At 36.7% G+C, this 13723-nt stretch overlaps 1 protein-coding gene and 1 long non-coding RNA gene across 11 annotated transcripts in view; one reads left to right on the top strand and one right to left on the bottom strand.

Annotated features, from left to right (window-relative positions):
* Nucleotides 1-13723, top strand: part of TNRC6B (trinucleotide repeat containing adaptor 6B) — a 146072-nt gene that overhangs the window by 18655 nt on the left and 113694 nt on the right. For 3 of the 10 annotated variants that reach the window (XM_080392986.1, XM_080392999.1, XM_080392987.1), the window contains exons 2-3: nucleotides 3438-3510; nucleotides 8420-8518. In XM_080392986.1, coding sequence (XP_080249112.1) covers nucleotides 3438-3510; nucleotides 8420-8518 — 172 coding nt within the window. Of the gene's footprint in view, nucleotides 1-3437; nucleotides 3511-8419; nucleotides 8519-13723 lie in introns of those variants that run through there. The other 7 variants (XM_080392994.1, XM_080393000.1, XM_080392995.1 and 4 more) reach the window with 5 other exon arrangements.
* Nucleotides 1-13723, bottom strand: part of LOC308066104 — a 28010-nt gene that overhangs the window by 7079 nt on the left and 7208 nt on the right. The window lies entirely within an intron of this gene.

Consider the following 13723-nt stretch of genomic DNA (forward strand, 5'->3'; position numbering starts at 1 on the left):
ACAGTTGGTAGGTAATGGGATTCATTTTTACGCATTATATTTAATATTCAGGAGTTATTGTAGGATTATCTAATCATTTTCCTTAAACATGCTTGTCTGTGTTATCTTAGTTCTAACACAAGAAACTAGTTTCACCACATGTTTTCTCCTAGTTATGAATAGAGACTGCATTTTTAGAGCTTCCTACTGTTCTGTTGTATCTCATAGTAGGAAATTCTGTGCTACCTGTGTTTACTGTTTCTCCAGATTTGGGTGGGAGGTTGAGGGGGAGAATTTGAGGAAAACATTTTCATGATGGCAGCCCGTTCCTTTCAGTTCTGGGCACCTGGAATATTTTAGTGCTCTTACAGAGGCAGTTTATGTGAGGTGACCAGAAAGGAGGTATTTGCTGTAAGTAAAGAACTTGGTGTGCAAATGTGGGAAGATGTGCAGTACTCTAAAAAGTACTTGAGGAAAAAAGCTAGTCTAGGAGTCCTGGACAGGATTTTGTGCTGCTTCATAGATCCCCTAACCCAGCTAAGCAGATTGCTGCACTTCACTATATTGGTACTAGAAATATATACAGAATATTTTAGGGGTTACACTGTACATGCATACAGTTCTGGTCTGTCAGGGTAGGACTTAATAAATGTAAGCCAGGAGTATGTAGGTATAATGAATTGTTTCTGTTATTGCAAGATAATAGAGACTGAGTCTGATCTTTCAGTGTGCCTGGGTGCCTGAACTAATAAGTAAGTGTTGTAATTAGCTGATTAATACTTGTTAAGGAACTATCATGGTTCTTGGAGGGAAGGGAGAGGTCTCCCCATTTGTTCTGTCAGAAGAATGGTGCATAAATTGTGGGTGGGTTGTTTGTTTTTCCTTTTCCTTCCCCTCTGGCTACCTAATCAAACTGTGTCTGCTTTCCTGGCTAAAATTTTTCCAATGCAGTCCAGGCAAGTGGATTGATGCATCCTAAAGTCCTAGCTGCTTGCAGAAGTAGATACATTGAGGATTTAACTTGGGAGGACTGTATGCATGATGTTTATATTCTGTTCTGACCTTGGTAGATGCTGAGATTCTCCTTGCTGTAACATCTTTGCAGTCCTACTCAGCTACAGGTCAAGTTGTATCTTTAACCCAAACTGTTTTCACTGGATTCTACTCATGCCATTTTGACTTTGCTCATTAAATTGCTTTAGAAACATAGGTCTAAATTTGTCAGAGTAATAGGAGGAGGATGATCAGTCTTTGCTTGTCTTGTATCTAGTCAGATACATACTGATGAGAGGCTTTTTTCAATTAGGGATTGGAATTCATACTCCATGAATAAGATTCTGTGATGAGATAAGACAGATTATTGGCATAATTAGTAGCAGTTCTCTCTTTTCCCGTGGAGATATTAGTGGTCCATAAGCATGTGGTGGTTTGGCTGGAACTTCGGATGCTTTTGCTGGATGCTAATGCTAGGGTATTTCAGTATCCAGCCTGCAACAGCCCCTTTCTAGGAAAAGCTGGTTTTTGGCCAGCTTGTGCAATATTTACAATTCTCCAACTTCAGATCCTATGCTTTGAAAAACTGCAGAGACACTTGATTAGTCTTGCTTTTTTGGCTGATACACTTATTGGATGGAAGTACAAGTCAGAAAAGCATGATAAAATGCGAAGTCAACAGCAGCCTTTGATTCCACCTATAAAGTACTGTGTACTTGACTGCATAGATTAATAATAGTGTATTAAATGGCATGGCTGGATATTTCTAAGATGTTTTAGAGAGGTGGATGATAATTTAACATTTATTTGAGGAATCAATTTTTCTTTTTTTTTCTATTCTTTCAGAAATTAATAGGGAATATTGAAAGCTTAAAGACAACTGAATGGGTTACTCTTAGCTCCGCATATAATTTTCAATAGATTTCAATAGTAGAAGTATTTCCTTAATCTCCTGTTTAATGAAGCTAGGTAAATGCAGCTTGCTTTACTTAGTTTGCTAAGATGAAAGCAGTGTTTATTTTTTTCAGGGGAGGAAGTATTATGAAGTGGTAGATGTTACAGCCTCTTACTCATTTCAGAGTGTGCATCCACTTATTGTAGTAAATAATCAAGAGTTTGAGTTTTATCAGACTTCTGTCTCCAGTGCCTTAGTTTCTAACAATGATTTAGAATGCCTTACCTGGTAATATCATTCTCAATTTAGGTATGAACTCTAAGGTTGCTAATACTTTTAGGACAATATCACAATATTAAGGTGATGATGTACTTAGTATAGATTTTTCACTTGGAAAACTACTTCACAGTGATTGACTGAGCATGTTGCACGTTTGCTTTGACAGTGCTTTGGCTGTATGTACATTTCTGGATGAAAAACAAGCATTTCAGTTTTGTACCTATACATAGTAATTAAACAGCTAAAAACTGTTGTAAAAAGGATAATATGATGGTGCATAGGGAGAAAATTGCAACTTACTCCCAAACAAACAGCATTTTCAGCACGTATAAAATTTGCAACGCCTAGTTTAAATGGTGACATTCATTTTAGGAGGTATTGCTGTTATACCTTTGAGGAAATGTTAGCTGGTTTTTTTTTCCAAGTGGTTCCAGTGGCAAAGTTTACAGAAACTCTAATAGTGCCTAGTAAATCCCTGGGAGGGGAATTTCCTGTTCAGTAGCAGTTTGAGGTTTCTGTTGTGCAGCACTATGCAAGGTACATTCTTAGACTTCAGTGTCAGGCCTGTGTCTATAGTATTTAGTGAGGATTCAGAACAAGCTTGTAAGCCAGCAGACTGAATACGACAGATTACAGGTATAAGATACCTCTTAAATGTTTTGGTGGGTCACAGTATAAGGATTCTTTTTTTTTTTTTTTTCCTTCCTCAAAACTGATTGTTGGTCTAAGTTATGTGGTGGTGGGTGAGTAAGAAGTATGCATAAGTGATAAAGAATATTGTTTTTAAAATTTTCTCTGAGGTAAAGACGCATTTCCTGCAGTGGTGCAAATTCATTCTGTAAAAACCTAAATTTCTAAAACTTGAGCCTAAGGCTCAGCAAATAAATGCTTTTTGCAATATGTAAATTTCTTGCCTTCGAAGAACAAATTTCTAGACTGGGGTGGCCGTTTAAGTGGGAAAACAGTGAGGAGAAAGGTACTTCTTTCCTTAGCTCTAACCCGAACTGTAGCTCTTTTCCTTCATCTCCCCAATACTGCATAAGTTATGGGGAAGGAGGAGGGAGAAGGAGAGGGGGCTGTATTGCTGCTTTTGCAATTACAATCTTTTGTTTACCCTATGTGATTTTATTAAAATGAATATGGCTTTTTCTAAATGTTTTGGGAGTAAGGGTTGCTGAGCTTTGGATACAATTGACTTTTGTCTTTATATGTTTTTTATCTACTAATGCCCTCAGTTGCCTGACCTTTACATTTTTTTAAATTTATTTTTATTTTTTTTTACTCCTTTTAGGGTTTCGTTTTTGCACTGAATGTAGCCAGGACGGATCCTTGTGGGCTTTGGCAGCCCTTGGAAACTGTCAAAGGTAAGAATCAACCAAAGTTCAATATTGTGTTCTTGAAAGTTGGAGGTGAGAAGAACCCTACCCTGTACGAGTCCTTAACCATCTATAGGATATGTTGCTGTTTTCATATACTTTCTAGTGTGCTATTTCCTGTGGGTTTGGGTGTAAAGTTTTTTCTGTAACTGCCTTATGCAATTTGTTTTTGTCAGCTAAACTTTATGTGTATGTTAGTTTCCTTTGAAAATTAAATAATTGATGGTGAGATTTTGAAGTCATTGAAATAGGTAAGTGATTAGTTCCTGCAAGCAATGAAGTTGCATTCAAATTTTGTTTACCTTCTGGATGCTTTTGCTTTCATCTCAGTACCTCTCAACTCACATTTAAAGTGACAAAAAATATTCTGTTCTTTTTCTGCATATTAAATATTGCGTTGGTTTTGTACATTCGTAACAAACTCAATGTAATGTAAAGCTGTAGTAATTATATATAATATGGCTAGACCATCTTCTAAAAATTAACACTTTTTTGTCTATGTACTTAGATAAGGACTAATGACTGCAGTCATGTATCAATACAATTGTGTCAAATAAGCAGTCTCATTTAAGGCATAGTTCAGTAGAGTATTGCCTTGTTCTGACTGCTTTGTTTTGAGTATGCCGTGTATACAAGATCACAATCTTTGCAGAACGCTCATGTGCCTGTTCGGCTTTGTTCATTTGTGAGAGAGCTTGGGACCTACCTTCACTTCTGCTTACTGTCTGTAATGGTGACAGTTCAGACAGCCTTACTGTCCTTCAGGGGTTTTCCAGTGGGCCATATCCAATTTAGAATTTGGAATTCACAGGAACCACAATTGGTTTTACATTAATAAGTGCTTATCTTGCAGCTGCACTGTTCAGAAACTTGAAATATTTTTTTCTTCTATATTAAATGAAGAACGGTTTTCCTCTTTAGTCCATATTTGATTGCTGCTGGCAATTTGAAAAAAGACCCAAAGTATTGCTGTATGAAAGGCTCTTGTGTTAGATAAGGTGTTTAGTTGTAGTGGTGCCTGTTTGAACAGCAAATTTGAAGACATTTGGCTTCCTGCTTTCCCTTGCTAATGAGGACTGTGTGTTCCTGAATGGTGCACCTTTCTACCTCGAGGAAAATGAGGCCTGGAGGAAGTACCTTTTCCACTGGTATTGATTTTTCAGGCATTTTATGTATGGAAATTTGGCTGAGGTTTTATTTGTCAGAGTGTGCTAGAGTGCAGAAGTGAAGAGATAGTATCCATAAGGTCCTCTGCACTGTTCTGCTTACACTGAATTTATGACTGGTAGCTGCATCCATCATCCTGATATCACTGAATGAAATGTGTACATCTTCTCTGCAGAAAGAGACGGAACATAGGATTAAACATCAGACTGGATTGTCCCAAAGCTGTATCGTTTTATGATAGGACAGTATTGTAGTAGGCATAAGAACTGCAGCCAGTTCATATTAGCAAGTGTTTTTACCTTTGAGAATAGATTCTCATCACTGCATGATAAAGAATTAAATAAAAATTGTTCATAACTTTAGACATGCCATATCATATGTGGACATAGCTGTGCATTGCTATTTGTCAGACCTTCCTTGGAGTCCTCACTTGAGCCAAAGTTGATTAATTTTTCTACAAAATACCAGATGAATGAAAAGATTGGGGCATTTCAGCCCCATCTGAAGTAGTTCTGGTGGGTATATGCAAGAACAGAAGAAGATTGTCTTTTGACCTTTTCCAAGAGTGATTTAGTTGATAGATGTTGGATGTGGATGTCTGTAAACTTAATGTATTTTTATCCCTTGAGAACCTGGCATATCACATAAATATTGGAAATAAGTATATTTTGGCATTTGGCCTTTTTCCAGTCCTGTAGGATGCTAGTACAAATTCTGATTGTCCACCCTCTGTGTACAAAATTAATTACCCTGTGTGTGACCTTCAGCCCTCTGCTTTAGAAGCTAGCGAGTTGAAGAGGCGGTGACAACAACGTGGAATAATTACATTATTTCTTCACATACTGGCACTTCGTTGGCTGAGAAGTCACCCTCAGTTGTAAATGACTGCTAAAAAAACTCTGTCACAAAGGTAGTTTCCCATGGATTTGGGGAATCCCCAAATGCCTGCTTTTGGCAATAAATAAACTTGAAACGCAGCACACTTGTGCCAGTAGCCATGGGAATGAAGGATTCTCATAAGCAAGAGGAACATAAAAATGATAGTATTGAATTAGGCTCATAGTTTGTTGCCTGATGTTTTGTCTCCTGAAAGAAGCCAGAAGCAAATGCAGTGGGGAAAAAAATACAATAGAAGGGTAGTGCTTAGCGAAACTTCCTCTTGCAACACGTCTTGCAGTCTGTGGTTTAGGGTCTTCCTACACCATCTGCAAGATTTTTTGGTGGATTTTATTTTCACCTTGTGACTTTTTTCCATTATATTACAGGGCCTTTTAAAATTTTCACCTTCTTGCTGTCCCATGTGAGTTCACTCTGAGCATTGTATGAAATAGATGATACTTGTTTTGAACAGTAAAGCTGATAAAACATGAATTACGGGACAAATGAAGAGCGAATAAACTCTTTTCCTTCTCCATGACATTTGCTTTTTTTAGAGATTTCTCTCTGTTTTTCCTACTCTGATCTGTGAGCTATCGATAGTTCCAGCATATTTAGTCTGTCTTCTGTGGGAGGTTGCTTATCTTTGTTCTTACAGCCTTTCTATTTATTTATTTTCTAGTTCTGCTGACTTTTTTCTTTGAGATGCACTGGTTGATAGTTTTTTGTCTTCTCCCAAGAGTAATATATAAAAATTGGTGTCCAATATTGCCACTTTCCATTCCTCTGGTAGAGAGTGATATCTGAGAAGATAAACATGGCAGTTTTTCAGAGGTTCATATTTTAGTTTTTTCAGCACCCTGAATGAACAGCGGCCTGTCCTTGCAGTGGTCTTGGCCTGATCTGACTGGTCTTGGTTTATTTTATAAGCTTTTATAATGGTTCTGTAGCTCAAGTTCATTCTTGCTTGTTTCTCTGGTTTGAAACCAGTTTGGTGCCACAGCAATCCTTCTGGCCAAAGCTGTTTTAGCCATTAGACATCAGACTGTCTGTCTAACAATATGTGGAGCTTCTCAATTACTTGAATCTGATACTGCAGAATCATGCTGAGAAACTCCCAACTCAGCAGCTCTGGAGTGGGTCTCAGAAACTCAGTGTGGTGAAAGTACCATGGACAGGGACGGCTCCGCCTGTCCTCTCCTCTGCTGCAGAATAGAAGACTGCCTGGCAGGGAGAAATACTTGTTATATGTAGGAGCATCTTGGCATAGATGCATGATACAAATCATCCTTAGCATTTGATACCTACAATTTTTAATTATATGCTGCAGCCAGAATATTTGGTGATGGTTTGGGTGAGAGTTCTGCTTTATTCTCACTCCCTGTTCTACAGATAAGGAAATCACTATGCTGTAAGTCTTCACAGCTCTTATACTTTGCATGAGAATATATGATGCTACTGAACATGACTGCTTGGGGGTTATAAGATTTAATCAATTGTATGTTACGGTTTGTAGCTTCAGGCTCTTTTATGTTTGTAGAACATATTCTTCATTCCTTGTGTCAGCTTTAATAGCCATGAAAGATGTTGTCTACCTATGTACGATATACAGAAGACATTGACAGTGCAGGCAGCCTTGCATTATGAACAGGCTTTAACCTTGAAATTGAGGAGGTGCGTCTAGATGAACAAATTCTGAGCTTTCGCTTTTTGGCCTCATTACTATTTGCACTCCCAAAGTTGTCAGTTTCCATGCTTGGAATTGCTGCTGTGAAGATGACAGTAGAGTTATCAGGTCTGTAGCTGAGGTGCAAAAATTAAATGGAGAGACTTTAAATGGATTTTAAATGCTGGTACAGCTGAAGAGTTACAGCATCTTGAGAGGGACAGCTGTTAAAGGCCAATGGCTCTTGGCTTTAAGTTCTTAACTCAGTGTGAGCCCTTTCTTTCTACATACCTGGAATGTTATAGATCTGCTGAGAGCTTGCATCTTTCATTTTCAGAGTGACAGATTCCTGCTGAATTTATGCTGGTGTGTTTGATCTCCTAAATTGATTAATTTGATCAATTACCTCTGAAAGATGGCTTATCCTCTGGAGTGGAAGACATTCTAATCTTTGTAAACAAAGTCTCCTTAACTCTATTGCACTCTTCCATAAGTTACTTCACAATTCTAAGAATGGAGTTTGGGGTGTAGATTTTGTTCAGTTGGAACTTTACTGACACAGTCAAACAAATTAAAAATTATATTACCAAGCAGTGTTCAATACTGGAAACAATGGGAGCTTTTGACCTAGGTTAGATTAGAAATGTTAACCTAAAGATGGATGACTTCACAGCCTAGACTCTATTTATTTCTAGACTGAAGTCAAGCAACAAATTTTTACAGCAAGAAATCTGTGGGATTATTGGAAGTCTAATAATTTTTCAAACTAATAAGCTTTATATTGTAAGCTGAATCTGTGAAGCTTATATTTGCACAAAAGCTATTTCCTAGTAATTAAGAATTGCTCAGCACTGGTCCTGGTGATTATTCCTTACTGACTGTAGCTTTAATGAGTAAACACAATGAATACATTAAGTACTCTGCAATGACATATTTTAAAATTAAAAAGAAAGTGTATTCCTGGTAGTTGATTTTTTTTCTCTTGAGTAGAGTTATGTCTTATCCTGAATAACAGTTGTCTGTCTTGTTTGTGTAAAAAATATAAATTCAGAGAATATGTGCAGAATGGGAACACTAAAGGTCATAGCCTAGAATTGTTATTTATGTGCACTACAATCTTACATAACACTGTTAAAGGCAGAAAAATAACTTTTTAATATATATATATGTATCTTTTTTATCTTTTAGGCAGTATTTTGCATTTCTGCAGAGCTTTGCACAGATCCTGTTCCCATGCAAACTGATGAGGGAGAAATACTGGAGGAAGGCAGTCCCAAGGTCAGTGAGGTAAATGCCACTGTGTTTTTGAGGAACAAGAGTTTGTTTGTTTGAAATGGGGGATACATGGAGTGAACGTTGCTGCTGGTATGCAGCATGCAAGTAAATAGTATTTAATACCCTGAAGATATTTAAAAAGTAAAGTGTTTAAAAGCCTTTAGAAAGACAGGCTTTTTTGCTGTCTACTAAGGATTGGAACATGGGTCTTTGGGCACTCTCAGGAAGGAAAGAGGAAGTTCTTGTAAAGAAATACTAACCTTGATTGTATTCCATCTGTTAGAACTGGAAGGGCCTATCAAGCTTTCTGTCCTACCCACCCACCCTCTCACCTGCCCTAAAGAATTAGGCATATGGGCCTTTAGGTGCATGTGTCAGTGTGTGGGGGTTACTGACTAATCTATGTTCAAGGTGTTCTGCTTCTTGTTTCCTTATACTTGCCACTATGTGCTTTGTTGTGAGACTGGGTAGTATGTTGCTTTGAAAGGTACCTCTGATTTTCAGCATACCTTGTTGGGACAAGAGGCTATAAAGTGTGCTGTTGAATATAATGTTGGTTGTGTCCTGCTTTTTGCTTACTTCCTGAAGATGCAGATATTGAGTCAGTAATTTGGTTTGCATAATGACATAGTGATTATCATATTCTTCAATAGGTTTATAAATTTATTATATAGTCCTGACTATCTCAATGAGTTAGTGGTAGTTTTGCAGCTCATCTGTTTAAAATATGGTTCCTAAATTTCATGAAAATATGAATCATTGTTAGCTTGCTTGTAGTTTTGTGCAAGAGGCTGGCTGAAAAAGTGAAAAAAGAAAAAAAAAAAAGAGGACTAAAACTAAAATTTGTTGTTTCTTAGCTGGAGCTTTTTTGAGAGATGTTCTAATAGAACAAAACATTTTGTAAGCTGTAGGCATCAAGTTATGAGATGATTAATTATTAGAGAAAGGATTTGGCAATTGTCCGGCATGTACTTTAGGAATTGTGTTAATTTTAAATAGCTTTGAAGGAAGGCTCACTAGATTAGGAGCTGACAAATGAAAACGCGTCAGTGGATGTACCTGCAGCCATCCAGTGTATTGAATGCATCTCTTGACAAGAATGTAGTTACAAGGTTCAGTGGGGGATAGAAGTGTGCATACAAATCATCATGGTACAATTAATTACTGATTTTATTAGCATGGTTACTGGTGCTTAGTTTTCATCAAACAGAGGGAATATGTGTGTGTGTGCATATTTGTGTATATATATGGATATAGAGCTTTCATGTTTTGTCTGTGTGGCAGGAAGTAGATTAAATTAACTGTCCTGTGAAACTTACTGTTTTCCTCCAATGAAAAGTATGCTTTTCTTTGGTATTCTTAATTCTGGGTGTAGTGGCAAAGATTGTATCTCTGTTCCAGGATGAGATGTTCAAAAAACTTAGTGTTTAAATTTCAAAACAAATCTTTTAGACTTCGAGTACCTCAGTGTGTGTGCAGTCTTGTTTTGCAAGAATTGTCATTTAGGACATGTGGGAGATTTGGAATCGTGCATTTGGTTTCAGTGTTACTAATTGAGAGCTATATAGGATCATACTAAGCAAAAAAGATTTATGACTACATTTAGTCCTTCTCTCCATCCTGTGGTGTACAGGACTACTCACAGAAGTGTATTTTTCAGTGTTTCTTCAGTCTGTAAATGATTATCTTCTCTTTCCTGGTCTCAGGAGAGTTTTATAGCTATAACAGTGGAAGGATTTGTCCTCTAAAAAAATTGAGTGAAGTATATTCCACTGTATTGTATATCATTAAATTGTGTCCTTAATTTACAAATGTTTGCATGCTCTAATGAGCCATTTTCATAAAGGTACATTTTTCTAAGAAATATTTTTAAGGCTTCAGTAATATAGTTCATTTTTTTTCCTTTTGTCAGGACTTTTTTTTCTTATCCTCCACCCCTGCCAATTCCTCCAGGCAGATGACATGAGTTTTCTGGAAGAAGTTAGTTTTGTGCTTCAAAGACACTAATATAACTAACCATTCATTCAATATTTTATTTGAATCCTTCATTTCTCCCCTTTTACTCATTCGAAAACACTAATCTGTAAAGAAAAGCTAAATATAATATAATTATTTTTATGCTTATTGTTCAGATCGTTGGATCTTTTCTTCTGTGTTTTTCTAGTTTGTTTCTATTTTAATACCCATATTAAGTACCAGCAATCCTTTTGGACCTCACTCAGTTTACACTGTGTTCTTAAAAGGCCTATAATTTACCTGTTCTTTTGCTTTTACTAGAAATTATTTTTTGAGCCTGCAAATGATATCTAAACAAGCTGTCATCTTCCAGTGTTTTATTTCCTATGAATGTTTAGGAAGGACTTTGAACACTTTTTATGTTAGCATCTCCTTTGAAGCTCTTATCAAACATTGTAAGTTGAGTCTGCAGCTCATTGGTCTTATGAGATTAGTAATGCTGATTAATGCCAGCAACTTCAGTGACAATAAGTTTAATGATATCATATATGAGGTTAAGATTAAGGCCCCATTTGTAGAGTTTGTTCTGAGTAATTCATTTCTAGCCAAAAAGAGATTTTGACATATGATACAAAGAATGAAATTACTGTTTATGGTGATTCGTAGCATCTTTTATTGGCTGCCTCAGAATAATTATGAAATAGAAGTGGGCAAGAATTCTGTCTTGAAGTCCTACAAGACTGAAGAGATAATTTCAACAGCAGTATTAAAGCTATCGTTGCAAAAGGAGGAAAAGATTGTAGAATTAATTTTTATACTTTTTCTATTTGTATCTTAAGATACATAAAATAACATAAAATGTAAGATAAAAACCTCTTTATGTTCAAAAGACAAAGGCCCAGGCCTACACGCTTGAATGCCTTGTTATCAGCTGCACTAGAAGCATTTCTGTCGAGGGGTAAATGGCCTTACTGTGATTATGCTTGGTACTTTTTCAGAATGCAAGATCCTCAGGGCTCTGGTAGGTGCTTCCCCAAAGTTCAGAAGTTCTCTCTTGTTGAGGCCAGAAAAGGGGATACCTACTTTTGGGCCTCTTGCAGAATGTTCCTGTGATCACTTCACCTGAATTTAAATTGAAAAGCACTTGAGCAAGCAGACGTGGAAAATTGTCTTTAGACTGTAGCCGATTCCCTTTTATGCTGTATTAGATTTTGCCAAGAAGGGTCTTTGCCAAAATGTCACCTAACAGTCACTTCTGACACTGTCTTAAGCTGATTTCAGGCTGAAAATTGATCTGTCTTATTTTCTGTAAGTATGCATTGAACTTGAGGGAAAGAATGTAAATACATTAATGTCTAGAGATATCTTTGTTATATTGATATCAAAGTGTTCTGTCTTCATCACCATGAAAAGATATGCCCATAATTTATCTTCGTAAAAAGTAAGGCTTACCACATGAAGTTCTGTATCTCAGAGTGTTAATGACCTCACTCCAGAAAAACAAGAAAGCCAGAGGGGTCCCTGTTGATACATATTGCAGGAAAAGCAGTGGTTAGAATAGTAGCCTCAGTTACCTGAGACTGCAGATCCCATGACCAGTTATCAATATTTGTTTCCAGAGTCTTCCCTTAAAAGAAAGTTTAATTGATAGAAAAGATGTCACTCTGCTTTTTACGTTCTTGCCCAGTAGCATGGGAAGAGGCAGGTTGTTAATGCTGTCAGCCGTCCTAACCCCTAAGAAGCCTTGCTGCTTCTCTTCCGGAATTACAAGAGTATAACCTGAGAAACCAAATTTATTGTAGATAGAGGTATATCTGAATGAAGTATTCTGGAGTGTCAGGGATGGCAACAGAATCATCTTTCATGGAGACACCATGAACGTCGGGATATAAAGATCTGGGTACTGCAAGAATGGATTTTCTTATGGTGCCAGTCTGAAAATCACCTTAAAAGTTATACATGAAGACTCCGTCACACAGTGGAAAAAAAAAGATATATCAGGCCTTATTCCTTGTAAACTGGTTTTGTTCTGTAACTGTTTCAGATTTTCTTGCATCCTAGACTGTATAGTATTCTAAGATACCAAGCCTTGAAGAAAAAAGGAGATTTCTTTCTGTTTTTCAAAAAGAAAAAAAATTGTGCCTCATGTGGAGCTGAGCAGGTCACTTTTAAGACTAAATATTTATGTGCTTTGAGCTACTGAACATTACATGAGGTATTATTAAAAAATTTTTTAAAAGGATTAATAAAAAAATCCCTGCAGTCAGGCATCATGAAGAGTGATAGTCTTGGTTGAGTCCCCTCAACCTGGTGGCACTGATACAAAAGCTGGCCTTCATGCTTGCCTCTGCCACTCTTGAAAGGAATGACAGAAATCCAGTAGCAATTTCTTGGTAATTAAACGCAAGCGAAGTTACTGATGGACTCAGTCCTCACTTTAATTTAGTTTATTTCTCCCACTGTTATTAATACATACCTTTTTACTTAATTTTGTAATTTTAAGGGTTTTTTTAATATTGTGGTAGTTGAGTTGTGCTCTTGTTCTTCTTAATTTTGTGTATTTGGGACGTTTCTACAGTTCTTTCATTTAGTTTTTTGGCAGCATATCCTTTTGTTACTCATTGGATTGCTTTTCAGCAAAGTCTGGGTTTTGCACACGCTCTTTCCCCTTTCTACATCCCTGCTCCTTAGGCTGCTTTCGGAGAAACTTACTGTCTGGTAGTTTTGTTGCCAGGTTCATCTTAATGGGTTCCATTGTTTGATCTTGCAGTTTCTTCCTTGCTGTCAGACTGTCAGAAAATACTCTTTCTGTTAAAATGGCATCAACATGGTAAAGACAGCTGGCACCTGTCAATGGTATGCTTTTGATTCCAATAATTATCTAATATTAGTGCCACAAAGAGGGAAAACAACCTGTACAGAAGTAAGCTTTTTCAAATAAGCATAGAGTTTTAAAAAACATAGTTATTTTTGGCAGATGTAGAAGTCTTATTTGACAGGAATATTGGGTCTATTTATCCATACAATCTGTTGGTGAATATCATATAATGAAGTATCCTGTCGCTTAATAAAATAGTTGGGGGACAGGGTGTCTGGTTTCTGGCTTTCCAGGGTCTACCTTTTTCTTCCCTTCATAAAAAAAAAAAAAAAAAGAAATCTACTTGGAACCCCACATCTTCTACTGTTCTTTGGTTTATGATTTTATTTTTTAATTATATTTTGTGGTAGTTAATTTCCCACTAATGATTATTAGTTTTTTTC

This window comes from Falco punctatus (assembly GCF_963210335.1).
Source record: "Falco punctatus genome assembly, chromosome: 6".
Lineage (NCBI taxonomy): Eukaryota > Metazoa > Chordata > Aves > Falconiformes > Falconidae > Falco > Falco punctatus.